At 36.8% G+C, this 26,978-nt stretch overlaps 1 protein-coding gene across 2 annotated transcripts in view; it reads left to right on the forward strand.

Moving 5' to 3' along the window:
* Window positions 1-5,518: 5,518 nt before the first annotated feature.
* NCAPG (non-SMC condensin I complex subunit G) overlaps window positions 5,519-26,978 on the forward strand; it is a 28,235-nt gene continuing 6,775 nt past the window's right edge. Inside the window, exons 1-15 of one of the 2 annotated variants that reach the window (XM_061469919.1) lie at window positions 5,519-5,931; window positions 6,483-6,692; window positions 7,520-7,748; window positions 9,175-9,320; window positions 10,242-10,326; window positions 12,693-12,885; window positions 15,255-15,404; window positions 17,662-17,802; window positions 18,775-18,898; window positions 20,252-20,338; window positions 20,475-20,654; window positions 21,116-21,226; window positions 23,517-23,636; window positions 25,102-25,338; window positions 25,640-25,833. In XM_061469919.1, coding sequence (XP_061325903.1) covers window positions 5,824-5,931; window positions 6,483-6,692; window positions 7,520-7,748; window positions 9,175-9,320; window positions 10,242-10,326; window positions 12,693-12,885; window positions 15,255-15,404; window positions 17,662-17,802; window positions 18,775-18,898; window positions 20,252-20,338; window positions 20,475-20,654; window positions 21,116-21,226; window positions 23,517-23,636; window positions 25,102-25,338; window positions 25,640-25,833 — 2,315 coding nt within the window. In that variant the 5' untranslated portion in view covers window positions 5,519-5,823. The remainder of the gene's footprint in view (window positions 5,932-6,482; window positions 6,693-7,519; window positions 7,749-9,174; window positions 9,321-10,241; window positions 10,327-12,692; window positions 12,886-15,254; window positions 15,405-17,661; window positions 17,803-18,774; window positions 18,899-20,251; window positions 20,339-20,474; window positions 20,655-21,115; window positions 21,227-23,516; window positions 23,637-25,101; window positions 25,339-25,639; window positions 25,834-26,978) is intronic. The other variant, XM_061469929.1, reaches the window with a different exon arrangement.

Below are 26,978 nucleotides of genomic sequence, written 5' to 3' on the forward strand. Positions count from 1 at the left end.
GCAGAAGATTCCACTTTGCTAGTGGTGGGTTTGAACACTTTTTCAGGTTTATCAGAACTGGGAAGGAGGATTATCCGGTATCAGCTAAGGAAGGGCAGGGCAAAAGGGAAAAAGGAAAAAATCCTTAGTGAAAACGGGAAATTCTGGTGAGGGTAAAAAGAGATAAAGCACTCTTAAGAATAAAGCACTTCAAGAGGGAAAAGTTCAAGGCAGAAAAATGCCTGCAGGCAGTGGAGAGAAGGAGGAGTGAGAAGATAAAAGTCTTGGGACAGAGAAACCAAACTCTTTAATTGCTGGAAGAAAAAGAGGGACTTCAAATATCCAGAGGCAGAAAGAGTATGAGAAACTCTTCAAGAGTGAAAGAAAATTAAGGCTGACTGAGAAACACAGTGTAGAAGAAGGGAAAGGCAAGGAAGGAAAACTGGTCACAGTTGCTGAGAAATGCTATGCAGGGAAGAGATGTTTAGCCCGGGTAGAACACTAATAAGAAAAGGTAAGGAACAGAGCCTTGCACACAAGGAATGACTTAGTATAGTTTCTTCCTTCAGTGGCACTAGTGACAGGATGCTGCTGCCTGTGGCTGAAACTTTTTCTGTGACTACGACTTAAGGACATGACATTGTTAATTGGTATCTGATAAGACATGTACTCACACTCAAGTTTAACTCAGTTAATACAGTTATACTATCTTCTCTATATGGTCATCAATTAAAAAAAAAGTGTAGGAACTTAATTATATGTTGATATATGTTATACATTGATATCTGATTATATGTTTGATAAAACTTACAAGCTTATTATGGCAATAAAGAGAACAGAGAAGGCTGGAGCAATTTCCTAGCACCTTATTTTCTCAGAAAAAAAACAAACCTGAGTGAAAATAGAAAGCAAATTAAGAAAAAAATAAAGATGTTCTAGAAGTAGTTGCAATTATTGCTTTACTAGATGAATAGTAACATATAAGTATTTTCTCCTTTACAGCAGAGAACACACTGAACCTGAATGCATGGCTAGACACAGACGACAAACATAACCAATGTCAGAGCATAGAAGAACAGATATCAAGTAAACTGAGAGACAAAAACAGCATTGAGATATTTTCAATCAGACTGTTTATGTAACTGGGAGAAGGAGGGTTAGAAGGAAAAACCTGAGGCTTTGGTACAAGACAGTGTTTTAGCAGAATCTGCTGATAAAACACTGATAAAATATTCTGAGTCAGACAAGACTTCTCTGTCAGTCAACACTCAAACACTGGAAAAAGCTTCAGTTGGATCTCCTGCAACCAGAAATGCAAGTTCATAGGTGATCAAGTTCATTAGTTCCACTACTCAAGAAAACCACCTGGTTTCAGTAACAGAAGTTCAGAAATGACAGCAGAGCTTTTCAATAAGAATTTGACCTATTTTTTTTTTTTCTTCTAATTGAACTAGGGATCAACTGTAAGTAGGATTACAAGGGAGGATGTCCACTTAACTTTCCACTGGAAACTACTGAATTCAGTGTTGTTTTTTTTTTTTTTTATACATGAGGCAAAGTTAAAACTGATCCCCCAGATTACACTCTACTGCTGTTTTGCAGCCCAATTTGCATTTGAAAATGGCAGAACAGTACAGGTAGACATTAACAGTCATATCATATTTCAAATGACAAAGTTGTATCAATCAGATGGCTTTAAAACTTCTCAAGTTAGTGTCTCAACAAAGGAAGATGCATCCCTAAGTGAGATTCTAACTTAATTCATAAAACACTATCCCCAGTATTGATCTACACTTAAGTTCAGTTTGGTGCTGCCAAGGTCCAATTGGATAAAACCCAGTGTTGCAAGTATTTTGTTTGTGATGCTCAGAGTGAAATTAAGATGCAAAAGAAATCAGTACTGCAATCAGTCAATTTATTATAAAAAGATAATTATTATAAGAAAATAGTGATAGGACAGATTGGAAAAAAGGACAGAAATTAAGCAAGAATTTGGAGTGCAGAGAGAGATATTCACCACTGTGGATCCAATGACATCCCAAGGGTCCGTAGTTGTTGTCTTTGGTGCTGGGTGTCTCCCAGGGTCTGTAGTCATCACTGAAGGCAGATGGCCACAACGGCTATTACTTTTTTCCCCTTTTATAATACATTAGGGGGAAGAGCCTCTGTTCTTAACGTCACGTACTGCACATTCCTGGTGAATCACGTGCATCCACTTTTGCTGGTCTTGCAGCCAGCTCTTTAGCTGTGCATGTCTGTCAGCAGTCCTTGAGATAATGGACAGCAACTCCTCACACCAACCCTTGAGATAACGGACAGTGGAGTTCCATCTCAGCTCCTCACAGCCATCTTCGAGATAGTAGACCTCATCTTCTCATACCAATCTTTGAGACAATGGCCAGTGGAGTCTGATTTAAATTCCGTCTCTCCCAGGTCCCACGGTAGTTTTTTGACCCCACTCAGCATACACTAATTGAAGGACTGGAACCAACCAGATGCATCAGTTACAAAAGCTCTTGAAAAACTAAATAGCATAAAAACAACTTCCCTTATTTACCTGGGTTTTTTTATCCAGTGACCTTCATCTAAAATTACCACAAAGTAACTGTTATGCAGCAAGTTTGGCTTACCCTATGGCACTGTGTGCTTGTTCACACACAGGACTGACAAAGGAAAGAGAAAGGATCTGGAACAGTGGGTGAGAAGTAGAGACAACCAGAAGTAGAGTATAGCATAGCAGATAAAGTCAGTATTTCAAAGGACAACAAAACACACTTAAATTATTGGAGTATAGTTTGCTCTGGAGCCTGAAGCACCATCCAAGGTTCTGAGTTTAATCATTCCTTCCTTTTTCAGATAGGACTGTGAAACCCACTATCACAACCTCCAAGCCTGTACTGCAGGTGAGGTCCTTGCCCTCCCAGTCGATCGCTGAATACATCCCTCAGGAAGCAGGTACCCCTTACTGAGTCAAGTTAGCTCAGAAAAGGACTGAAGACCCAAGGCTGAGCTGAAATAGGGCTTCTGGGCAAGAGGCATGGCTGGAAGCCCCAGCTGAGTCTGGTCAGAGGCCATTAAGGCTTATTAGTGCAGTCAAGGTCCTGAAACTTGTAAAAACTACAACAGCAAACGCCTCTATCAGTTTAACAAGTATCTGCTATCACAGGTATACTCCATGTGGAGCAAAGCCTGAATGGCCAGTATTTGTGATCCTGCTTCAGCATGTGATATACCTACATGTGAAATACCAATTCTGATACTGGGAATCTGGACCCTTGTACAGTATTTACTCTTAAAGCCAGTATGCCTAACTGGGTTAAGATTTCAATATGGCATAACAGGAGCTCAACTTCTATTTCTACCAAGAAGTACAAAGCCTAGCAGAAATATTTAAACAGATTTCACATCCCGGTTAAAATCCATCGTAAGGGACTGCAAGGTATTCACCAAGGAAAACCCGCATCAGTGGATCTGGGATGCAGGTAGGCACAACTGGCCTGATAAACATATGTGAATCAAACATAATTAAATTTGCATTATTGGTTTCACTTAAAACAAAAGTCCTGGTGTTTTAAAATCACAATGATCACAAAGTTTTACTGGCTCTCCTCCTCTCCACAAACAGACTCCTATGGTGGAAAAAGATTCATGGAGTTAATTGCCCAGTAAAAATATCTTTTTTTTTTCTGAGAAAATAAAACCTTACAAAAACCTCAACTCACCAAGGATTTGCTGCTGATTATGCTTTTGTAGAGTGCCTATTTCTCCAACATGAAATAAAATCTTTTAGAAAAATGTTAACATATAAGATTCTATGTTAACGTTGCACTTGTGAATGTAGAATCCATTTCCCACTCTAAAAGCAGATGGGTATTGGGCCGGACCCGTATGTTTTAAAAATTAATGCAAAAGACTCACATTTAAAAAGCAGGTATGTTTTAAACATACACAAATGCATGGTAGTACAATATGTCATGAAAAAAACAACTCTGCCACATGTATAATTTTAAAATTTCTTTTTATCTATAAAATAGAATGCTTTTTCATCCTGCTGCTACCCTCCATTCTTCAAACAGCTCGTATACCCCATAATCCTTGACACAACCATAAGGGAAAATCATTCTACTATTTCCTTCATAAAATCTGCTTCTTAAAGAAAACCCTGGGGAAATCCAGATCTGGAACAAGACTGACCCCTAGCGCTTTTCTCTTTTACTTGTTAGATTTTTTAATTATGTTTTCCTCTTAGCCAAAAATGGCACTTCTTCAGGACGCGTCCCGCCTATCTGACGTACTGTCGTTTGATAGTATGTCATCTGTCCTTATAAATAACTGTCATCACTTGAGGTAATCAGACACCTTTTTTTTTTTAGAGCCTAAACAGACGTGAAATACCTGGAGCTCCTAGTGTCCAGTTATCTACTTCTGTCCACAGTTTTGAACGCTGTCTGTAGCCCTCTAATTAATATACAACCCTGTAGTTAACATATGCTCAGGATGTTTTCCCTCAGCTAATCATCTTCTTCCTTGCTTCTCATTAAATATCAGGCCCTGACTCACACTGTCTTTTGTAACCCGTATCTCTGCAGTTTGAGTTTGCTTATCTTTCCTGATTTTAATGAGATACAGAATTTATTACTATTCTGAAGTTTAAGGATTTCTGACAAAACATTAGGTTCACAACAAATGCTTGAAAACTTGGCGAAAATTTCCACTAGTAAAAGATTCAGTCTGGAAGGAACACAAATACGCATTCCCAAAAGTCGGTTATCCATAATAGCTATCCTTTCCCTCGTAGCTGATACAAACCACAATGTTTCAATAAGCAGCAGCCTGCAAGTCGGATTCAGTTTAGGTAGTTCACCCAGGGAACTAAGTAACCAGTTACTTAACTGGTTAGGTAGTGAACTTAACCCCTGTTGTTTCCTAAATCTTTAAAACAAGCAAAAGTGAACTTTAAAATAGGCAAACACACCTCGCTCTAGATAGGGTAGCTGAGCATTTTTTGTCTCGCTGGATGACCGTTCTCCAAAGGTCCTTTGGTACTTTTAGACACAGGCTGAGCTTCCTTCGTTCACTACCCCAATTACTTGAGTGTAAGGTTCCCGTTTACAAAATATAACTACGTTTATTTTTCCAGAAGATCCCGTCCGGAGAGGACCTGGGGAGGGTGGCTAATGGCAGCACGATAGTTTACGAGCCCTATTCAGCTATTTTGCATTCACGTACGTTCTGAAAATCCTATTACCAGATGCTTCTCCACAGCGGCAGCGTGGCTGACACCGAGCCTGCTTTAAAACAGCCGCCGTTAAGGCTGGGAGCGCACCCCAAGAGGCGCAGGCGAAATCACCTCAGAGCAGCACCTCCGCACCCCCTTCCACTCCCTCCGCCTCCCCCGGGAACATGGCGGCACGACACTTCCCGCGCGCTCCCCGACTAACTGCCGCTTGTCATCACGCAGGCCCTACCCCACCTCCAGCGCTCAGACATGAACACGCGCTTCTCCCCCCGTCCCGTCCCGTCCCCTCCCGCTGATCCTCTCGCGAGAGCAGGAGCAGTTCTCGCGGCCGGTTTGAAGGTGGTGGCGCGGGTACTGCGGCCGTTGCTGGTGTGCGCGCGCTGCTGGTGGCGCGGGACGGGCTCCGGTGGCAGCCCTGCGGCTGGAGAGGGAAGAGAGGGGCGGCCTCGCCTGGCCTGGCAGTTGAGCGGGAGCCTTAGTTAGCCGTTAGGAACGGCCTCTCCGCCGTGCGGGAGCAGCAGCTTTCCACCTCCCCAGGGCGGCTCCGTGCTAAGGGATCGCGGAGCCGGGGAGTCGTTCCGTGACCGTCCCCCTTCTCTACAGCCATGAGAGCAAAAAAGCAGCTGCAGATCAAAGAAGCCTTTCAGCTAGCCCAGAAGCCTCACCAGAACCGCGCGAAGCTTGTTCTTTCTTTGAGGAGTACCTATGACCAGGTACGCTTGCTCTCGGGCCGGGGTCCCGCTGCTCTGAGGGCAGAGCGATGGCGCTCAGCAGCGGCCCTGCCTTTGCCTCAGGGGGCAGGGGGCCTCTTCGGCCCTGGTTCGCCTAAAACAACTGTTACACCCCTGCGACTTAAAAGGAAAAACCAGAAAAACAAAACCTTAACGAGCCACAAGCTAAACTGTTGTACAGTTACCTGCTGCGAGTATGGTGTAAGAACAGCTCACGGCAGGTATTAATGATGTTGCTGGAAGGTGGCTGGATACGCTAGAAGTAGGGGTGGCACAGGTTAATAATGGATGAGGGTGTTGATTGCCGGTCTGAAACCTGTCAGCAAGTAAATGTACATTCTAGAATGTAGCCCAGCGGACAGGACATATGCTTGCTGTAGAATTAAAGCTAAATATTCAGCTAAGAGTGCTCAACAGTGGATGTGCTCTAAGGGCTTTAAACATTTAAATGTTTTTCTGTGGTACTGTTTTTGAAAGATGAACTGGGTAGTTATCTTTTGCTGTGGCTTAGTTTTTGCTTTTTTTTTTTTCAGTTGAGTGATAAGGAAGATTTTCATGAAAAATTCATTCACTTCCTTAAGTATGCTATGATAATCTACAGACGGGAACCTGCGGTAGAACAAGTGATCGATTTTGTGGCTAGATTTGTTACTTCATTTTGTCAAATGGAGAAAGAGGATGGTAGTGAGGCAGGAGAAGAGGATAATTTGCTTCTGAACTATGTGTTTAACTTTCTGCTTGAGGTACAGTAACACATTATTAAATATTTAACACAACAAATAGAAAACTCATGTGGTGAGGAAAACTTGCTGGTGCTATACCTGCACACTATGACTTAAAAGTGAAAGTAAGGCAAAGCTAGTGCTTTACAAGTAACATCACACCCCCAAACACACACACACACACACACACCTTGCAACAACTGGATTTGAAAAGTTAGGCCTGTGAGAAAATATGAATTGTTCTTTTATGTGTCTGTTAGTTGTGTCATTATAGGCTCTACTATAGGGGCACTTACAAGTGTGAATTTGTGGAACTGTTTTGGAAAGGAATTAACACTGTTTCTTTAAGTAAAAAAATATTGCACGATCTTTCATACAAGTATATTGTATTATTTGTTTCTGCTTATTGCAAGTCTTATATAGAAAGATCAACAGTTCAAATAACATGAAAACACAAGTATAATTAAATTTTCTTAAATTATTTATCAGGCCAAAATCAGTAGTCATTGTTGCTATTTTTTTTTTTTTTTGTCCTTCTAAGATTTTATGGACACAGTGTAAGTTAGCTAATGTAGTCTGTATTAGCTGATATACGTTTCTTCCTTTGTGAAGGTGTTTCTAATTATGTAAAGTGCCCCTGATATAGGTGATGGGCCATAGCTGTTTTCCAGTTCTGTGACTTTTTAATCTTATTAAAAATGAACTTAAATGGGAAAAGCTTTTGAAATAGAGGTGCATGTTTTATGTACTGTATACAATGTCAGCTATTTACATGTGCATGTCAATAGCCTTAAGTTAGAAATGAGAAAATTGTGATTACAAGAATACTTTTTTTTTTTTCCCCCAAGTCTCACAATGCGAACAGTCATGCAGTTCGGTTTCGAACATGTCAGCTTGTTAATAAGATTTTGGGAAACATGCCAGAGAATGCCCAAATTGATGATGACTTATTTGATAAAATTAATGAAGCTATGCTGGTTAGACTTAAAGATAAATTTTCAAATGTGAGAATTCAAGCTGTTTTGGCCCTGTCAAGACTTCAAGATCCTAAGGATGAAAACTGTCCTGTTGTTAATAGTAAGTAGTATTGTTTATTTTCCTCTTTTTAAACAGATTTGTTGATTTTTTTTTTTTTCATTAGTTTGAAACATTTTTGAACTTTTTTTTTTTAAGCATTGAGTAAAAAAAATGTTAGAGGGTGTTCTTCTAATAATTCATAAGCTGTGGAGCTCTCTGCTAGAGGAGGTTGTAGATGCAAGAGTCATGTTTGTTCAAGGGGAAAAGACAGAACTTCTTGAAGGACAGATCCACTGGGGATTAAATGACAGACAAATGATATTGTGTTCAGTCTATTCCGTGAACTGAATATAGCTTAAGGATGATGAGAGTAATGACGTGTTGTGAATTGGCGTGGAGATATGACACATGCTTGCCCAGTTCTTACCCTCTAAGCACTCTTTTGTAGTATTAAATGATTGAATTTGCACAAAAACACTTGGAGGGGTAGAGATGATAATGGAAAAAAATAATTTTGTCTCACATTATGCCTTTCTGCCCCAGGAGAGGCAAGCTGGTTACTGACATTGCTGAACTATGATTTTTGCATGTCCCCCACTCCCACCCAGTCTCATCTTATTCATGACTCATTTTAAGAGATCAGCACCTTTGGAACCCAGGGTTCCTGATGCTGATTTTATGCCTTTTTAGGTTTCTTTGTATATGGTGTGATTCTTAACTTAGCTTCTACTTCCATTGCCTCAATTAGATGTAGGTTTGTACCAGCATAGCTATTATGTAAATTGTGCCTAACTGAACTTTACCTACTGTCTTTTGCAAAGAGTTAGTTGTTTATTGTTGTTCAGGTACCTTCTTTGAAATTATATTTTCTAAGTGTTTGCTTGTAAGTTGCTTGTATAGGAGCATGTAAATTTCATAGTTAATCATAATCTCACAAAACAAGAAGGTGAATTCAAGTATTCTCTGATTAATTTTTTGTTGTTGCTTTTAATTTTGAAGAAGAGTCAAGAATACAGCAAAGAGCATTACGTGAGAGATTTGCTGTTTGAATTTTGGTAGGCTTAATGGAGATTGCAGGTTTCCATTTATAGGAAAATTTGAGAATCCATCTCAAAGGTAACAAGGATATATAGCCAGTGAATAAAGGTGTTAAGGAGTCGACATTTGGAAGGTTTGTGTTTTGTTTTTTTTTTCCCCACTTAATGACAAAATTGTCATTTATAAGCAGGATTTAGAGCAGCAAATTTTGGAGTTATTAACTGTAAATCCTACTTATGATTGCAAATATTATTTTTGTAGTTGAGTTTCTCTTGATATCATTGCGCAAGCATGTAGTTGTCATAAATCTTACGACTGTGACCCTAAACTGTTCCCTGAATTTGTATGAGCTGTGCAGGGGAGGGGTTTAATAACGGCTGTGGGGTTCTTAGGGTTTTTCTATCATGTTTCAAACAAATGAAAACATTATTATGACATTTACTTTCAGTTTACAGCACATTGCTTGAAAATGATTCAAATTCAGAAGTGAGGCGTGCAGTGCTCTCCTGTATTGCTCCATCAGCAAGGACTTTGCCCATAATTGTAAGCCGCACTATGGATATAAAGGAAGCTGTCAGGAAGCTAGCATATGAGGTAAATTGAATCACTTGACATTCATTTCAAAGGCTGACTTAGGAAAAGTCTTTAAATCTTTTATTATCTTTCACTGGTTAAACACTAAGAACTGCTAAATTATTTTCACTTACCACAATTTTGAGGGGAGTGATTTTTTTCTTTTTTTTTGTTTTTGTCCTCTCAAGTTTTCAAGTTAAAACCTCTGAACCTGACTACAAAGCTTGCTTGATAGAAATTACTGCTATAATAGTACTTGGCTCTTCAGGATCATACAACAGATCGTATACATAATTTATACTTTTGCTGTTTTCTAGACGTACATTTTGTGATGTTTGTGAAGCAAATTTTCTTGTATGTCACTTCAAAATCAATAATTAAGTAAAGTTAGGGTCACAGCAAAACTAGTGTAAAAAATTGCATATTTTTGGTATTCCAATTTTGAGAAGCATCAATCTTTACATCTAGAGGTAAGGTCAAGAAGGTATGCTGCCACATATATTTCTAGTGGAGGCATCTTGGGCAAACTCTTCAAACAAATTATTCTGTCTTTTCACACAGAACCATCTTCTGCTCTTTCTTAAATTCTGTTTTTTTTAACTGAACCTCTGTGTTACTGGGCTTTAAGTACATACTTCAGGCATTTCATTGCAGGTATTCATTGCTCTTGGAGTTTTAAAGAGAGATAATACTTTTCATATCCAGGTGTCGCATTCAATTAGTGCTGTCCAGCTTCTGAGCTGGTTGTTAACTTTATTCTTGATTTTTATTTTATGTTGTCTTCCATGCACAAGTATCTGCTCATTAATGTATTTGTGCAGTGCTGATGGTATAAATATTACAGTCTTTTATTGACTTTCCATGCATAGATAAAACATAGTTAATGAATTCAGTTGTTATCACTTGTAAAATGTATTTTAACAATTTATTTTTTTTATTAAGGTTTTGGCAGAAAAAGTTCACATGAGAGCTTTGTCAATAGCACAGAGAGTAAAATTGTTGCAACAAGGACTTAATGACAGATCTGGTAAGAGATCGTCTTTTTCAACATTTTGATACAGATATTTGAGAGAATACTGTGTGATGTTTTGGGGATAATTTATACAGAAGCTGTGGTAATAATAATGAAGAGCTCAGAGGGAGTCATGAGGTACAAGGAAATGTTTAAGCACAGGATATTCTGCTTGCTGCTTTGGTTTTCTAGTCCCCTTGTAGTGTATAAACCAGAAAAGGATTTCACTTTCAAAAAACTTGAAAGCCACTGAGCTTTAAAGTAGGACCAAATACTATTAAAATTAAAAAGCAACAGTGTAATTAAACACAGTAGTAGAAACATGTAGTTATTTAATTCAGTGTATTTTGAAACATGTTTCATTACAGGTATTTTTGTAACTAATACATGCATCAAAAAATTGAAATGTGAACATTAATATCAGTTTGATAATTGTTTGAAAATGTTTCCTGTGTGCTTTCAGAGAGAAATCTAAGCTGGTTATTTTTTCATTTGACTAGCTTGAATGTTTTCTTACTGGCTTTTTGACTGACCTTCATTTATTTCATCATGCAGCAGCTTTATTCTTTTTGATGTCTTCTGTGCTGCATCACTTTATATAAAAAGCCATTCAGAATGTGTGTTGTTGCCAAAAATCAAAAGGTCACATGCATCCAAGTGAGACAGTTTTGGTCTCCTTCATAGAGCATAGCTTTTATTTGTAGTAATAGCAATTATATACATGAATTTCCCAATAAAAGCTGCCTGTTTTACTGAGTGCTACTGTGTTATCCACATACGTTGTTTGGAAAGTCTGTACTAAGGCCTGTTGAATTTTACTCTTGTGAATTTTCATTACTTGGTGATGGGATGCTTGTGAACTGTGAGAAATAGGACCTATGTGGATATTCACTTTGAGAACAAAAGTACTGTGTTCACTGGTAACTGCAGCTCTTACAGGTGTGTCATTTATGCATATGTTTTGATTGATCTACCTTTCTTTTTGGCTACTGAGGACTTGCTCTTTTTCTCGACACGTAGAATCACAAGGGAGAGTATCTGCCAGAGTATGTAGTCTCACTGATTTTGATACCACATGCTCTTTGTTAAGTAAAAATTTGTTCCAAATGGGCTGCATTTGTATATAAGTCCACTAGTATTCCCTCATTTTGATCTGTTTTGCAAATTCTATAGTCTTGAGCATGTTTATCAAAATTCTTTATCTGAGTAACTCCCAAGCTAACAGGGGAGGAATCTGCTCATTCAAGGTTGCTAGGCTGAAATTTTTGTTTTTCCGTATTGGCTTCAGAACAAGGGTTTATAATTAAACAAGACCTAGAAGACATAATCCAGATTCTGCTTACTTCGCTTTTCAGTGTGCATTCAAGCTGTCAATTTTCCACTCTTGCTTTCTTTCATTCTACTACATTCTAGTAGTTTATGCTTCTCGATTTCTTGGAGAGGTTTCTCATTCTTAGGACCTTAATTTATCTCTTTCAAGGCCTTTCTACAGATCTTTTTGAATTCCTGACTATATTTAAGTGCTGGTTTTATTACCATAAGTTACATGTAAGGGGAAAGATGAAGGTTGTCAGTGTGGGTGTGTGGACTTTGTTTCCCTTGCATTGGATATTGTTTTCTAAGAAGTCCTAAAAGCATACATGTATCACTCCTTAGTTAGTATGCTTTTACTTCAGACTATCAGCCTTTCTACTTCCGTGGTTAAATCTGTGTGTATGTATTTATGATGTATGTATTCTAGTTGTTCCCATAAATATTTTTTTCCTTGATTAACTAGTACTCTGCTGATCTAAACTATTTGTTCATTGCGGCAATGGGGAAGAGGGGCTCTTTATGTAAATTTCAGAATCCAGTGGAATAACTGAATTAACACAAGAATTCTGTGTAGCAGTTCAGGCTAAAGGTCTCTACAGTAGTATCCTGCGTCTGAAAGTGGCCAGTTCTAAGTGCCTGAAATGTATATAATCATGCTTCCTCAGATATTTCCTTCATCTGCAAGAGTTCATGGTCTGTAGATACTTTGGGTTGAGGTGCCATCTTTCTTTGTCAAGGGGTCTTTTTTGTTTGGGTTGTTTTAGTTTTGGTTTGTTTCTGGGTTTTGTTTTTTTTTTCCTTTTGGGGGTAGGGAACTATGTTGCCTCAAAAATGTAGTAGTGCCCTATAGGTGGTTCTTGTTTAATTGTTGTTTGGGGGGGGGGGGGGTGTTGGTTTGGTTTTTGTTTTTTGTTTTTTTTTCTTCTTTCTTCTCAAGATGATGTTAAGTTCAACAGTATAATAAATTCTTTCTATAAAGCCTCCTACAGAAAAAGTATTTATGAAAAAGTATGCTGGAAATTTGGTATTGTTTTGTCATTTAACATTTTAAATTCCTGTATTATTAGATGCTGTTAAGGAGGTAATAGAGAAGAAGCTGCTTCAAGCCTGGTTACAAATGACTGAGGGGGATGTTTTGGAATTTCTTCATCGACTGGATGTGGAAAACTGCCCAGAAGTGGCCACCCCAGTACTAAATGCTGTGTTTTCATTATCTCCACTTGCTAACTTTGTTCATAACTGTAAAAACCTTGACAGCAGGTATGCAGATCAGATTTCATTTCTAGAAGCTTAATGTTTTGTATAAGAATATTAAAGATTATATCTAAATGGGGAGCAGGGTAACTATTATGTGTGATAAAAGACTAGTGTAAGCCATGATGTCCCCTCGATGTTTGTGTTCTTAAGTGTTTTGGATATGCTTTTCTATTCTTGTTTGGGCTTTTTTGTGGTGTTTGTTTTTTTTTTTAATCTGTCCAGCAGCTGAAAATGACTGTGCCAGATAAGCAAGGGGAAAAAGTGAAAAATGTCTCTGACTTCTTGTTTCCTGGACACTCCAAAAATCACACAATTAGAATTTAAGAGGAGGCAGTAAATTAATCAACTAAACAAGCTTTTTGAGTAACAACTTAGTCTAATTTATTTTATCTCCTGTGCAGTCTGTGCAGCTTACAATAAAGGCAATGCTTCAGTTTACCCCACAACTGTGATTTTCTCTTTTTAACCTGTGTTACCTAAAAACACCCTTTCTTCCGTTCCTCCTCATTAATGCTTCTGATCTTTCTCACACATTTCCTAGTCCTCTTTGGCTTCCCTCTATCTTTTCTGTTGAGCTAGAGACAGCACCGTGTGGGGCTAGTTCAGTTATCCACAAACTGTTTGGAGAACCAAACAGAATGGAATTACTGGACTTTCTATTTCAGACTTCTTTTGGACGTATTTTACTTGTATTAACGGAGCTTACCAGAAGTTGGTATCCTAGAGGCTTCTTGGCCACTGTTAATGTTTTCTAGAATTTGACTAAGTAAATTTCTAAGATATGAAAAAGATGATGTGATGAATATTAAGGTCTGTAAAACTGAAGGGGATAAGAAAAAAATTAGAAGTTGTAGGAAGTTGCTTGAGAAGGCAAAAAGGTGTTGAGAAGAAATGACTGGAGTTAATTGAGGCAACCAGAGTGGAATGATTATTATCAGTGGTAAATGTCTAATCTCAGGTGATAAACTTACATGACAAATGTCACTGATTTGAAGAATGATAAAAAAATCTCATTCTGTATTTTGGGGGAATAATGTGTAATGTTATCACATAAAGTGTCTTGCATTCTAGTGGTAGCTTACGCCAGATGTTTTGAAATCAGTTTATGCTACACATGTTTACACTCCAAAGCAATTGCTGTGGACCTGACTGCTTCAAAAAGCATCAGTAATTTCTTAGAGCCTCTGAAAATGTGCCAAAATCTTCAGAGGCCGAGAGGAAAAATTTATCTGGCTATAGACTTGTCAGTCTGATTTTGATCCTGCACAAAATGAGGGTTCCATTCTGAAAGACTAGGCTAACAGACTAGCAGTAGATCTATTAGACTAATGACACTGAGAAGTGAGTGAAATCATTCAGCTTGTAATGAGGTTATTTGATTTATGGAGAATATTAGACTCGTTCTTGTATGATATTTCTGACTAGAGCTTGATTGATGCACTATCAGTATGAGAAATCAGACTTCAAACACCCAAGTATTTATGTTTCTTAAATTTACTTTTAAATTAAGACATGCCAGATTAATGGGAACACATCAAATGGTCAATTTTCATCTATGTGTTAGTGACTTTTTTTTTTTTTTTTCTTCTGATGGACCTGAAAGAAAACCAAAATTGTTATTGATGGCTTGCAAGTAAAATGGGATTCAAGGGAGTGAAAGTACCACTGACAGTGATAGTCTGTCTTTTTTGGTTAGAGGTAGAATTAATGAACAACTTACCATTCTGGTCCTGAAACAAAGACTGTATGCCTTGCTTGGCATAGAACAGACTAAGATTATAAAAAGGAGTGGGGATCCTATGGCTGGTAAACAGAGGATGAGCACACAGAAATACTGAGAAGCAGCTCTATAACTTTTTGCTTTTGACAAGCTTTGATTGCTACTGGAATTATGGGAATTATTATAATTATAATATTAATATTGCTGCTGGAGATATGGGAAGATCTTGTATTAATAATGGAGCTAAAAATCCATAAGCCGAAAAATAATTTAATGCAGTTATTTCATTTCTGCAGATTAATAGAGTTCAGTTTTCCAGACTTGTACAGTGATAACAGTGTTGCAGAGAGTTAAGCTACTTGAGTGGTTGCATTAAGAGGTCTGAAGAGCTGAGCAGAATCTTTCTGCAAAGTAGCATGAACAGCCTTGATTTACAATACTGAGAAGTGCAATGTAGTGAGAGGCTTGGGGACCTCAATGTCCTTGCTCAAGACAGAGGAAGCTATTTTTGTCAGTCTTTAAGTATTTCTATGGGGAATACCTTTCACAGGATGTCATTTTAATCTTGAGGAATAATCTATTTCTCTGCATGTGTTGTCTTTGATCCTATTTTATTTATCTCTCTGTGTTTTATTTTTTTACTTTTGTTTAGAAAACTGATTCCACTGGAAGACTTAACAGCTGAGAATGTGGTATATTGGAGATGTCTTTGTGAATACTTAAAATCAAAAGGTGAAGAAGGTGAAGTTTTACTAGAACAGATGTTGCCAGAACCAGCTATATATGCAGATTATTTATTAAGGTACACTGCATTTGCAAATAAATCTCTTGCTACTAAAATAGATTATTTTTTTTAAAGTAGAGGATATTTCTTTTATGCAACTATTCACATTTTCCAAAGCCAAAGTTGTGCTTGAACAGTGATTTCTCTTTTTTTTTCTTTTGTTTTTTGTTGGGTTTTTGTTTTTGTTTTTTTACACTTTAAAAAAAAGATTTTTGAAAGGATTTACTTCTATTAAAGAAAAACTGTAAAATGAAAATTTATAACATGAAAACAATTTTTGGAATGTCTTTTTGCATAATGGACTGATACGTCAATAGTATCTAATCCTTTGCCATTTAAGATAACAAAATACTTGCTCTCCAACAGGCAGCTATCCTTTGCCTGTTATTATATAAGTTGCTATGTGTTTGCAAAGAGCTTGCAGGAAGAGGTTTTTAGAGCTTGCAGAAACTGATACTTTTTCATTGTTGCAATTTGTGAAAATAAAGTAAAACTTGACTGCTGTCTTCAAGAGAAGTGTTTCTGAAACTGAAAGTTCCTTCACTTTTATCTCCTACTTGTGCTTCCCAAAACCTTATGTTTAAAGGCTGCTAAATGAGCCAATTACAGAACAATCTGGGGGGATGTTTTGTTAAGTCAAACTTTTCATAATTTTTTTGTTTGTTTGTTTTTTTTTTGTCTCTGGGATTTTTTAGTCTTAACATAAAATCTGAACAGAATTTATTTTTTTGAGCATGGAGACTGCTGAGAAATCTTAACCGAGGTATTGTATTTGCAAAATGTAGAGTGATGCTTCCTGAAACATTTATAAATCAGACCTGCTAAAAAAATGCATTGTTTTGATAGATGTTTTAATTTAAAATATGCATATTCTTTTCTCACTTCAGTGGCTGTAGTATATATGCCAGTAGTACTTCTAGCAATCATTGCTACTTTTCAAAGTAGAAGGTGCTAGCGTGTTTCATAAAAGTTTAATAACTGAAGCATCTGTGCTTCCCTAATTTCGAAATGTGGATCCATTCCGGTATGTGCAAATTTATTCATTCATAATTAATTTAAAATTCCATAAAACATTTGTTCTCAAAAACAAAAAAGAAGGTTTTATTTTTTTCCATCCAATCTTATTCAAAATACTTTCAGTTATCTTCCCCTAAAGCAACAGGCTGAGTTAAGATGAATTAGGTTTACTAGTACTTGTTTGTAGTATCAACTGTTAAACTCTTCATGGTGCCAGCAGTTTTTTTTGGGGTAAGATTTGCAATTGTACCGTTGAAGTCTTTCTTCATACTGTGAGACTATTGTTTAGGAGAAGCAAGAAGCTGCAGGCCATTGATACAAAAGAAAAGGTGCAGGATTATGAGCTTCATTTAGATATTTTACTGTTATCTGGTGCAGGTGACACTCTGTTAAGTGAGCAGAAACAGCTGCCTACTTTGTAATTTCAGCTGTCCTGAAATAGCAGCTATATGCAAAGTTTTTGTCCTCATTTTGAAGAAATTTTAAAAATCTCTTCAAAATTTAATGAGCTGTTGCTGAAAAATATCTGCAAAGCTGTGGTAGAAGGGATCATCTTTTTCATAGCTTGTACAGTACCAGTACAGCTTGTACCTAGTATGTTTAACTCCAGGTTTTCTGGAGAATGTAAATGCTCTCATTGATGGATAAAAATTTGATAAAGGAGCAATGGTTCTAGAAAAATAACAAAATGGAACCGAGTGATTGTACTTCCCATGCTATGTGTCTGAGTATCTGACAACAGATTGTTCTGTGCTGGCATACTTGATCATACAAAACATTTAAAATTCACTGCGCACTTGGATGGTTTTCTTGTACTTATTCTTGTAGGCACTATCATGTTTCTGAGCATGAAGAAGAGTACATAGTACCTACATAAGCAGAAAAATACTAGCTGTATATATTAAAAAAGGTACATGTATACAGTTAGTCCTAAGACACTGACTTTATGCAGGGATCCAGAACTTGAAATCATATGTGCAAGCATAACTTGTCGTTTTCTTACCGTTTTGCATTTTCAAACAAATGTCTTTTTTAAACAAAGTGCAATATTTTTAAACTACATTATTTGGGATAAATAAGTTTCTGGAACTATTAATCTATGAAAAGAACACAAACATCGATTTTTAAGGTTTGTAAGATAACCACTTGTTTATACAGGGCAAGAAAGTGGTGTCTGTTTTTTTTTGTTTGTTTGCTTGTTTTTCCTTTTCACTTTCCAACGATTCAGAATGTAATTATATCTTCTATTTGGATACAGTTACCTTCAAAATATGCCAGTTCTTACTGAAGAACAAAGAGAAGACTTTACTTGTTTTGAAAACCTGATGACAAAAGAATTTATAGGCCAGCAGCTGATTCTTATCATAGGCTGCATGGATACCATAGAAGAGGGAGGAAGGTAAACTTAAATATAAGATCTGTGTTATTAGGCTTATGGCACTCATGCCTGTGGACACGTATAGAGTCTCTGTTGGAAAAATAACCTGATCAGACAGACAAAATCTAGTTCCTATGCTGGCTAGAAATAAAAGGCACAGTCTCTGTAATGGAATTGTTCCCAAAAGTGTGCCAAATATTGTTTGCTTACTTTTATGGGAAAATGAGTTTTTAATGCAGATACAACATTGCTTGGGGAGAACAAACTGTTGTTTTCATAATCTTGAGACTATGAAGTTACAGGACTGTTCATTTGGAATATAGAATATAAAAACCAAAAAGAGATCAATGGATTACTTCTCAGCAGATGACTTGCAGTAAGTAGTCTGCATTTTTCCTATGTTTTTTAAGCCCAGTCTACTAAGGCCTAAAAGGTTACAGATGTTTTAGATGAGAAGATGAATTGGAATGTGCTGAGTCATTCCTATAATTTGAACAGCCTTTTGATGTGAAGTAATAAGAGAGAATAACTTTGGAAGTTCATACCATCACAGGCACTTTATGAAAAATGGCAGTTATGATAGGACAAACATAACAATGATTTCAAATGCTCAGTGGAACACCCTGTAGATGTGCCAGACTGGCAGGTGAGTTGAACTTGTAATCTTCTTTTTTTTAGTTTCCAGCCAGATAATTTCTATAAAAACATTCCACAATATTGACAGTCTGACTCTTTTCTGCTGGTATGACCTTTCATTGGACAGTAGTGACACCTGATTGAAAAATTCAGCATTTTCTAATCAAGAGAAATCGGGTAAAATTAGGAAAAAAACAAACTTTGCTAAGTTAGAAAATATATTCAGCACTTAATATAGCTATAGAGAAGTTTCTTTTATAAGGTATTTCATCACAGCAACTGAAAGTGGGTAGAAATATTCTTACATTTTCAGTTTTCTTGAATAAACAAGCAGTTTTTGTTTACTCTTTCATGCAGAAAGCATCTGTTGGTTACTTTACAAAAGATCCTCATTCTACCTGTGATTTCAGCAGCCCTTATATCTCTACTTACAGAAAGATTACTCAATATTGTTAACGATGATGACAGAAGGATTCAAATTGTAAGTAATTTTAAAGGCCCACTGTTCTCTAGGCTTTGCCTCCTTTGTATATCAAACAGCCTTTATGAATGAAATGTTGTAACAAAAATAACAGGAGTTAAAATATTTTTAGTTTGGAAAAACATTTAGGTGATGGTGTTGCTATATCTCCTCCCCACCCCACCCCCTTTTTTTTTTTCATAGTTGCATTTGGTGGTTGTCTAAAGATCTTTATCATTAGATATTTGGCTGGTTTTGTAAATGTAATCCTCAAATTAATAAAGTATTTCACTTTAACAGCCTCTTTCAGAATTCTTGATTGTATTAGATCCAAGCAGTTTTGACTAAACATTTGAAGTGAGAGTAATGTACATTTCCAGATTTCAAATTTCTCTTCCCTCCTTTTAGCAGAGATAGGTATTAAAACCTGCATAAGAAAAATATTTTAGTAAAAGCGAAGTCTTTATATACAGCCTAATTATTTAAACTTCTGAAAAATAGACCCTCAGTTTTGCCCAAATATTTTAAATGAAGCCTGGACTGAAGGACAGAGATCATTTCTGGAAAACCTTTATTCAGTGGGAGAACCAAGGATATAGGTTTGTTATATGACTGCAATGGCAGAACTGTAGTAATCTGAGCATTACAGTACAATAGTAATAGTGAATGTGCACATTTCTATTATTCTAGTGAAATACACTGGTTCAATATGTTCCATTAGTTTGGTACAGCTTGAGAGGAAGCTACACTGTGGTGATCTGATAGCAGATAAATTAAGACTATTCTGTTTCATTCATTTTTCCTCATGTTTCATCTCATTTTTCATTTATGTAATGGGTCTGATTTTAACGAAAACCCCTAACCAACTGCAAATCTCTCAGCTTAGTTCAGCTTCTAGTTCTATGCATGTATTTGGCTTGAATTTAAATTGCTTGTGAAGCCTCTTACACTACATGGGATGGTTTCTAGACCTTTAAATGATAGTGTTCTTAGTTGGGTTTTGATTGATGTAGTAACAGGTGAAAAACCTTATGCTTGTTGCAAGTAATTCTTTTTAAAGCATGTGTTCAGATCTAGAAGAGATGGGTGCCTGTGAACTGTTAGCGTAGAAACTGCTTAACTTATTCATGGATATACAGTTTTCTGTTTTCTTGCTTACCTTAGCTAAATGGTGGAAAACCCTGCACTTTCATGGTTAGACTATGTATTGTCAAATTGAGGATTTACTTGCAGTGAATTGGCTGTTAAGGAAAACTGCACAGATGTTTAATACTTTTTCAGAAGGATGGTATTTTAAATTTGGAAAAATTAAAAGGTTAGTATCTGACATCTGAGATTAAATTAATTGCACTAATATACTGTTTGTAACAATAGATAGCAGAAATTATATCAGAAGTTTGTGAGCCGATTGTTACAGCTGAGCAGCCTGATGCTATTGAAATAAGAAAGCGGGAGCTCAAGGTAAGCAGATTGTAGCTAACAAGAAAATTTATTTTTTAAACCATAATCCATCTAGTAAGACTTTTATGTAGTAGTGTATTATTGGCTAATACCACAAAGATTATAGTATTACTTTTCTTTTTACTTTGTATTTCAGTTGGCTGAAATAAAAGTGAAACTTTTTGAGGCAAAAGCAGCTTTGGAAGAATGCATTACTCTGCAGGATTTCAATAAAGCATCAGTGTTAAAAGAGAAAATAACCGAGTTGGAACACGTTAAAAAGGATCTGATAAAAGAAGTAGAGCAACCTGAAATTGAAGAAATGCATGCGGAGAAGGTCTCTTCCTTTCCTGTATTACAAAGTGCTGGTTATGTTTTGAGGTTTATTCCTTGTTTTAAAAGCGAGTGTAGTTTGGCCTTGTACCGTTTAAATTTTATAATTTGAAAATGAACACATATGGTATTAGTATTCTCTTCCTGCATGTACCAGAAGCTGATGGTATGCTTTACCAAAAAAAATGAATTGCACTTGAACTGCTCTTTTGTCCTTGAGTAACTAAAGGATTTCTAAATGGCCTGTTTTTTATTGCTTTTAACTAACTGAAAACATGAGCTTGAATTTCTTTTCATCATAGCTTATAGAAAGATTTTTATTAATATTCTTGAACAAAAAATGTGTAGTAGACAAGGAAATGCTTGTTTGGATAGGGAAGAATTATGATTGGTGTCCCCATTCTCCTTCTCACAGTCGCCATTTTTATTAACAATGTGTTTTTCTTTTCCCTGGCTCACAAAAAGGATGATCCTGAAACACTGTTGAAGTGCCTGACGATGTGTTACGAGCTTCTGAAGATCGTGTCCTTTTCTAAAGGAATTGGTCCAACCATTAATGAAATCATCAAATCTCTGGTACATAGGAATAAATACTGTTTATATTATAATAAAACCAGGTAGATCATAGCTGACCCTTAGGTGCTGGCAGGATGGCTTGTGATTATTTCACAATCACTTTGCTGTACCTGTAGTGCTCTGTTTCGTGCTTTTAAGCCTTCCCAGAACCTAGTGTCTCAGAGGTGCTCTCTTGAGTTCCTATGCCAGATCTGGTTGTAGCAGAGGGACACTAAAATAAATCAAGAATATGGTAAGTATTTAACTAACGTATGACAGTGTTTGACAGTGCTGAGTTACACTGTGCCAAGAGTGGTGCTAAGCAATCTCCTTACCACAGTTGCTGGTATTTTAATTACTTGGATTTTTTTTATCAGCTGAAATTACAAGATCTCTAATAGAGAACTTCTATGATTTTATTTTCTTGTTTTTCACCTAGTCAAAAGCTTTTCATCTAAGAGAGACTGGAACTCATATAGACCTTTTTTCATCTCTTCCATGTACAAGGAAAGATGTTTGGGTGGATTTGCCTTCAGCCCCCTCTGTTTCTTAGCACCTTTGAAGAGCAAAATGACTTCTGTATTGAAAAGTCAGGCAGTGGCATTATAAGCCTCTTACAGTCAACAGTATATACTTCCTAGTTTTCATGGTGAAGAGAATGGATTTTAAGCACACTTCTGAATATTGGAGACTTTTAACTGTACTGAGTATGCAAACAAAATGGAGAAAAGTAATATGCCATTGTATGAATGGTGTACACCCATCTGAATACTCTGTGCAATTCCTGTGCCATCTATCTAGAACTGGAAGTGGTCAAGAGAAGGGTAGCAAGGAAAAGTATGGACTGGCTTCTGTATGAAGAATGACTAAACAAGTTACCTATTTGTAACCTGGAGAAGAGCAGGCAGGGTCTGAGAGAGGGTAGAAGTCGTAAGATGTGAGTGTTATTGGAGAAAGTGAATAAGGATTTGCTGATTTCTCCCCCATATAGCTAGCAACTAACCAGCTCAAAACAAATGAAATGAGTTGATTCTTACATAGTATGTAATCTGTGGAATTTGAAGAAAAATAAATATTATAGAATGATTAGGTAGCTAAGAATGGTCTCCCAGCTCTGGTATCCCTCAGCTGCACATCACTGGGACCTTGACAAGAATTCTTGGGAAATAATTGCTTAGTCTGTTTATGTAATGCTTTATAGGAATTTGGGTTTGATCTTTTTTGCTAATGAGACAGTGGGCCAGCTGACCTGACTCAGTGTGGGCATTCTTAGAATTCAAACTGCAAACAAAATTGCAATGCCAGTTTGGATTACCTTAAATGAAATGGAACCATACTTGATCTATTTCAGATGTATAGAAGTATTCTTAGAAATCCTAACTAGTGTTGATGACACAGAAACCCCCAGAAACCTTTTATTTTTTTATTAGTTCTGTTCTTAATTTTCACATTTGTTGTTTATTCCACTTTTTTTTTCTCTCCAAGATTGTGCTTTCTTATTGTTCATGCTAGTTTTTTGCATGTTACATTGGGGATTTGGGGTATCTTATTTCTTGCTGTTTAAACTTGAACTCTTTAGTAAATGCAAAAATATAAAGTGATGCCATTGTAGCATTCACCCTATATTTAGCATGGCTTTTCTTTCGCGTGAATTTTTACTATTGTCTTCTCAAAACTATTCTGTATACATGTGTCCTGGGTTCAGCAGTAGCAGTCATTTTTCTCCTTCTTAGTAGATGGTACAGTGCTGTGTTTCCAACTTTAGTCTGAGAACAGCGCTGATAACACCGATTATCTTAGTTGTTACTAGGTAACGTTTACTCCCATCAAGGACTTTTCAGTCTCGCGCTCTGCCAGTGAGGAGGGGCACAGGAAGCCAGGAGGAAGCAGTGACAGGACACCTGACCCAAATTAGTCAAAGGGATAACCATACCACAGCATATCATGCCCAGTATATAAACTGGGAGGAGTTACCCGGAAGGCCCAGATCATTGCTCGGGTTGGGCTGGGTATTGGTAAGTGGGTGGTGAGCAATTTTGTTCTCTCCCCTTGTTGTTTCTGTTATCATTATTATTATTGGAGGTAACAACTGTGGTTTTGTGTTATACCTTAGTTACTGGACTGCCATTATTGCTGATTTCAAACGCCATAGTTAATCTGCTTCTAGTTATAGCTAGATAAACATGAGTAGTTAACCACTTTCCCATCCTGTATCAAATGGATTTTTGTTTTCAGGGTAAGCACATCTTAGTAGTCAGTTTTTTAGTTTTGATTTATGTATTTTAAATATAAAGTCTGTTATTGTTTCCAGATACTTCCTGGCATAACTAATGTCCATCCAGCTGTGAGAAATATGGCAGTTCTGTGTTTGGGGTGCTGTGCCCTTCAGAAGAAAGAGTTTGCTCGACAACAGCTTGCCTTGCTGTTACAGGTAAAACATCTGATGGGAAGTCGAACAATGGTCTGTGCAACTTAGTAAATAAAACTAGTCTTGTATCTGTAATCAGCTGTTCTGCATAGTTATGTTATTTGAGAATCAGTGATTTCCTAAAGATCTGAGTCTGGAGAGTGTGGTTTCATGTAGATTTTCCTGATGTCTAACACTATACAAGCTAACATTGTCTCTTGGTTGTTAGCATGCTGTTCCTTTGTAAGGTCACTTCTTATTTTAAAAGTTTGTAGGAATCCTGTGTAAGGATCACTTTCTCTTCTGGATCTGAGTAGTCATTCATATATTTATGTTACGACAATGAGAATACTACAGCTTGTCTTTTCTGTAAACCTTCTTGCCTTGGGAAAACAGACTAAAAATTTGACTGTGATTGTTTTCACATTTCTGTTGATACTTACCTGTCATCTTGAGTGTCAGATTTTAATTTCTGGATTATTAATTTTGTACGTATTAAGAAAGAGTTAATTAGAGGAAAAAGCAATATTACAAACCAGCAAAAGATAGCATGGCCAAATGTCTATGGATAAGGAACATTCTGAATACTGTAATACCTCCATCTCACCACCTTTGTGGTAAAGGTTCTGATGCTGAGCTGATTATACTAAAGGCAGCACTATTGTTAACTTTTCAGATCCTGGCTTTAACAGAAGTGTAGGTGGCCATCGTGCTTTGAATGTGTTGCATTCTCAAGAGAACTGACAGCAGACATTGAGATGATACGTTCAGCTTAGAAAAGATCATAAAGCTGTCAGTAACCATACATATTGTTCTCAATTTGCCTTTGAGTATGTCTCATCAAAAATCACTTTGGGGAGGATTTCAGTTGTTTTAGCAACTTCAGACTTGAGCAATTAATATTTGTAAGTATTAAACCCCGTATTCTTTCTGCAGGCTGCCATATGCAGGGTGTTGGGCTAAACAGATCAAGGATCTCAAGGCTAACCCATGATGTATGGTTATTTGAATATTAATTTGAACTATAATACATGTAGTAACCTATGCAACTTTTATTACTATTTTGCTCCCTGCTGTCTTTTACGTTGTGTTTATTTTATTAAGCTGTACAGTATTTCAGAGCAGCAATTGTCTTACATATTTTTTTTCTGTGTTGTCTATCACTATGGAGCTTCTTTAGGCAAATAGACTTTCTGTTTGTCCAGTGTCTGTTTAGAAGCTGAACAATAATTCTCTCTGTGAGTGAATTTCAATTGATTTTATGCAATGGAAATTGCATAGATGACTTAATGATAAATTATTTCACAGACTGTGTTACAAATTCAGGTTTAAATTTATGTCACACCTTCTTAAAGTTTGAAATTTGTCCCAGGTACTATGAAAAAAATTCCCAAATCAAACAATCTTTTTAAAGCAAAAAATCTTGTTGTGCTTAATGTTAACATCAGTGGTCTATTCTTAGATGATGTACTTTCCTTATTAAACCTAGGTTTTACAAGTAGATGATCTAAAGGTAAAGCTCAGTGCTTTAAAGGCAATCTTTGACCAACTTATGCTGTTTGGGATTGAGCCATTTAAAGCCAGAAGAGGTGATGACTCTCAAAGTGGAGATGGACACACGAGAACTGAAAATTGTGAGGAAGAAAGTGAAAAAATAGAGGAGGAGGAAGAGACTACTGTGGTTCACAACCTCCTGCAACTTCTTTCTGGTTTCTTAGACAGTGAGGTAAGAAATATTATAAAATTTGCCTTAATTTTGTTTTAAAATGCCTTTTGCAGAAAGTTTACCATCCTACTAAATTGCATGTGAATATTACATGATGTGTAATTGAAATTAATAGAATAGTTGTAGAAAATGACAACTTTGTCACTGATACAGACTAATGTTACTCTTGAGCTAGCTTTGAATTCTGTGCAGCTGAAAATATGTGAATGTAAAGAATTGATTGGCATAATAGGATGTGGACTGTTACCATAAAGTATTGGTGTAATGGGCTGTGGTTTACGTGGGGTGTGTGTGTGATCAGCTCTTTCTTCAGTTTCCAGAACTTAGGACAGATGCTGCAGAAGGCATAGCCAAACTGATGTTCTCTGGGAGGCTGATCAGTGCCAAGCTCCTTTCTCGTCTTATCTTGTTGTGGTATAATCCTGTGACTGAAGAGGATACTCGGCTTAGACACTGTCTAGGAGTTTTCTTCCCTTTATTTGCTTATGCAAATAGGTATGGCCCTTGTAAATCATTGCGTGAAAATACACATTGGTCTAGGAGCTTAAGGAACCTTTTTCCATCTTGCAAGAGTAGAAATTGCACAAATGTAAAGTAGACCTAAAGGTCTAGTTCAGACTCCTGTGCATGTTACTTTTGAGAGTACGTAATCTCAACCTATGACTCTTCAGAAGACTTCATTAATTCCCTCTTACCCCTGTGGCCTTCCACCTTTTATTTATTATTGTTTTTAATCTTTCCTAAGCCCATAACTCAGATTGTTCTTCAAGACACTGAATAAAAGATTAATTAAAAAGATGTGCTTTACTTATTTATGCTGTTCAGCACTACAGGTAGACTTTGAAGTGCCACTGAAAAGTAGCTAGCAGAAGGAATTCTTCAAAAGAAAAGAATCAATGCCCAGCAGATATCAAAGCTGCATGGTCTGGGGTTTGGTTTGGTTTTGTTCTTTAACAACAGAATACTCCAATCTAAATTCATGGCAAATTCAAAATGTACTGTTTACTTTGGTAGTGGACAAAGAAAGTAGCTTATGTAAGGGGATAGGAGCTTAAATAGTAATTCTCATCTCCTTTCACTTGCTCAAAGAAATAAAATGTTTAACTTACTTTTCAGTTGCTGCTAGTAGTTTTAGCCAGTCTGAACTAGATGAGCTTTTATCTGCTTTTTTTATGGTTAAGATTTAATTTAGGTTTAATATATATGACCTTATCTGTTTTTCCAAACCAAATTGAATTCAATTTTTGTGCCCATAAATTGCCACAGTAAGAGGAGTAGCTCAAAGAGGAGAGGGGAAAAATCCCCAAACAAATATTTTTTTGCTGTTGTCTGAGAAAAACTAATTTCATATGTTTCCTGTTTCACTGATATTGAGTAATGAAATTAAGCTTTTAACATTGATAATCCTTTGCCTGTGAATGTCTTCTGACCCTGTGAATTTTTAAGAAAAAAACCTTGCTTTAAGCAAAACTTGGGTAAACCAGTGGAGAGAAATATCCTAAATCTTAGTCTGGCTCACTGGGTTGGAATCTGTATTTAGTTAGGAAACACCATTAGTTTTCTGTCTCAAAACATGATTTCCGTTCTGGGTCACAAATGCTTCATATTAAGATGAATCATGGAGTGTCTTTTGCTTACCA

This window comes from Pezoporus flaviventris, unplaced genomic scaffold, assembly GCF_033815535.1.
Source record: "Pezoporus flaviventris isolate CSIRO_AGI_PZ_B2104156 unplaced genomic scaffold, CSIRO_AGI_Pfla_v1 ptg000002l, whole genome shotgun sequence".
Classification (NCBI taxonomy): domain Eukaryota; kingdom Metazoa; phylum Chordata; class Aves; order Psittaciformes; family Psittacidae; genus Pezoporus; species Pezoporus flaviventris.